The sequence below is a fragment of the Phytophthora parasitica genome, assembly GCF_000247585.1.
Source record: "Phytophthora parasitica INRA-310 unplaced genomic scaffold supercont2.1, whole genome shotgun sequence".
Taxonomy (NCBI): Eukaryota; Oomycota; class Peronosporomycetes; order Peronosporales; family Peronosporaceae; genus Phytophthora; species Phytophthora nicotianae.
Window position 1 is genome coordinate 1,914,594 of NW_008634126.1, and position 2,378 is coordinate 1,916,971.

At 49.1% G+C, this 2,378-nt stretch overlaps 2 protein-coding genes across 2 annotated transcripts in view; one reads left to right on the forward strand and one right to left on the reverse strand.

The window, feature by feature from the left end:
* The window catches only part of PPTG_00482 (hypothetical protein), a gene marked incomplete at both ends in the record, with an annotated part of 716 nt that extends 195 nt beyond the window's left edge, over positions 1–521 (reverse strand). Inside the window, one exon of the mRNA XM_008891879.1 lies at positions 28–521. Coding sequence (XP_008890127.1) covers positions 28–521 — 494 coding nt within the window. The remainder of the gene's footprint in view (positions 1–27) is intronic.
* Positions 522–1,285: 764 nt separating this feature from the next.
* Positions 1,286–2,164, forward strand: PPTG_00483 (hypothetical protein; the record flags this gene model as incomplete). The annotated part of the gene is made up of 3 exons (XM_008891880.1): positions 1,286–1,609; positions 1,676–1,847; positions 1,911–2,164. 3 exons carry the CDS (start codon positions 1,286–1,288, stop codon positions 2,162–2,164), a joined length of 750 nt encoding a protein of 249 aa, XP_008890128.1.
* Between the last annotated feature and the right edge of the window lie 214 nt (positions 2,165–2,378).

The window sequence follows — 2,378 nt, forward strand, 5'->3', positions numbered from 1 at the left end:
TGAAGCGCCAGCCAGTAGAACGCGAACAGGCAGTCGCCTTTGCACGACGAATAGTCCGCCGGAATCTTGGCCGGATACGACTTGAACTGAGCAGCGCAGTTGTCATAGTGAAAGATACGGGTGTCGTCGATCCATGCCTCGCAAGGACCCTCATGTGAGGCGATGAAACCCTCCTTGTACTCGTCGTTCTGCCACCACATCTCGGTGTATCCCGAGACGTCTACGGGAGTTGCTGTTTTGAGAGAATGTCCGTAATCCGGGGCGATGGGATCAAGCATGTCACGAAGTGACTTGTAACCCGTGGCGTTCCAGTGGTCAGTGAATGCCTGAGCGTTCTGCGTTGGGCTCCAGTTGTAGTGTCCACCATCGAAGCCCTTGTTGATGCTGGCGGTTGTCAGTGCATTATAGGTTGTGTAGATGGTGTTGGGCTCGTATGTAGCCTTTGGTTTGGAGATGTATCCGTGACCTTGGACACAGGCCGTCAAAGACGCAAATGCGAGGATACAGGCCGGTGTCTTCATCCTTGAATACGGTGGAAAGTAAGTCTTGCCTTTTGATCGAGAAGAGAGATTGAAAACTGAATGGCACAGAGTTTGGTAGTCGCCCAGGACTTGGTAGTACTAGGGCGGCAAGTTGCGCCGCCTGCAACCACTGTTCGAACAGCTCGAAGCCTGATCAGACTCCATCGAGCATCAAGTAAGTTCCGATTCGGCAGCTGCAGGGTCAACAAATAGGTCGAGGCACACCTAGCGAAACACAAGAAAATGGCTGGGCTTCACATGCACGTACTGTAAAGGTCAACGTGGTGCCACCAGACGGATACGAAGACAACAGATGCCTAAACTGTAAGCTTGTGCAGCGATCGTTGCATCGTGGCGTGCCTCCCAGCCGTGGATCACTTAATCCAGCTGGAAATTTCTTCAAAACAACACACCATTTAAGCACTCAAGATTTGAAGTCTCATCTTACCGTAAATTTTACAGTAGATTCTTTTATTTTATTAAAATAAAAGAACATGTATTATTTATTATACATGTAATAAATGTATGCATATGAATATCCAACGGATACCGTACAGTCTTATTTTACAATACTCACACAAAAGCAGCACCATTGTGATATTCAGAAAAAAAAACTACATGTACATATTTCCTAGTCATGGTCAAATAAGAAGACGTGGTAGCCTGAGCCTCCCTCGATATTCGAGAAGATGATTCCGTTACTATTGTACTGTGTGGGGGCTTGGACCTTCATAGCGAGATTTCGCGTCAATGGTGCTGCCACTATGTCGTTTCCTACGGGGCCAACATCCCTAGTCCATGGGCAGTCAACGTTCGTTTGTCCAACAACGATCGGGCCTTGTGTGAACCGGGCCTTTGCGGATCTGAACTGGACTCGCGACGCGTGCAACAACGTCGATACGTTTACGGAGGCATTTCCATCAACAGGTTTTGCTTCTTTACGCCAGTTCGTCGAGAACGTATACCAGAACTCTCGTTCAACTGGATGTAGCAGTGGTACTGGTGCTTCAAAAGTTGTAATAGTTGGAGCGGAGGTGCAGAAGTTCTTCTGGAATGACGACGCGGCGGCTGAAGGAGGCTTCGAGCATGTAAGCCTTAGTTTCGCTTGGCAGGTTGGGTGAAGGCGGCATGACAAGGTCTTTGTGTCTTTGTAGGGTCCATGTGAGTTATGGATCGATGAAGGTGTCGTCTTTCAGGCGAACAATTGCGCCGTCGCGTTCCCATCCAGTCCAGCTACCTGTCCAGTAAACTACTCGAGCTGCAACGACAAGTGTGTTCTTCGCTTTTACGCCTTGTCTCTAGCTGGTACTGCCTGGCAAGCATTCAGTACGTTGAACTCCCTGCCTCTCCTTGCTAGCAGAGTCTGATGCGTCGAATGTATCGCTCTAGAATATGTCACGGAGATTCAGGTTGTACAGCCCAGAAGCGACAGCAGCGACTCCAGTGAGATTGCGTCGACTGAATCTCTGACTTCACGCGTGGTCTGGAGCTGGAGAATCGCCGAATCGAATGAACTTGCAGCTTCTGTGTCAGTCCACCTTCGAGGCTCTGCTCAGCTATCAGGAACTTTAGAGCTGTCTGTGGACACAAGCTTGCGCAGCACCGCAGCGACACCAGCACCAACTAATCCGTTGGCCATATAACCAGCGTCAAGACGAAAAAAAAAGAAGTAAAGAATCGAAGGAGATAGAAGACCAGAGTATGTAAGCACCATCAGAAGCTCCAGCATGTATCGTCCTTGAGGAAGAGAGATAGACCACGCGCCATTGTGACGTAGGTAACTCACACTAACCTACTTCCTTCAAGTATGAAGTGTCCCTGTTTATTCTTCTTCCCTTGCATATGGAGCCATCGCGC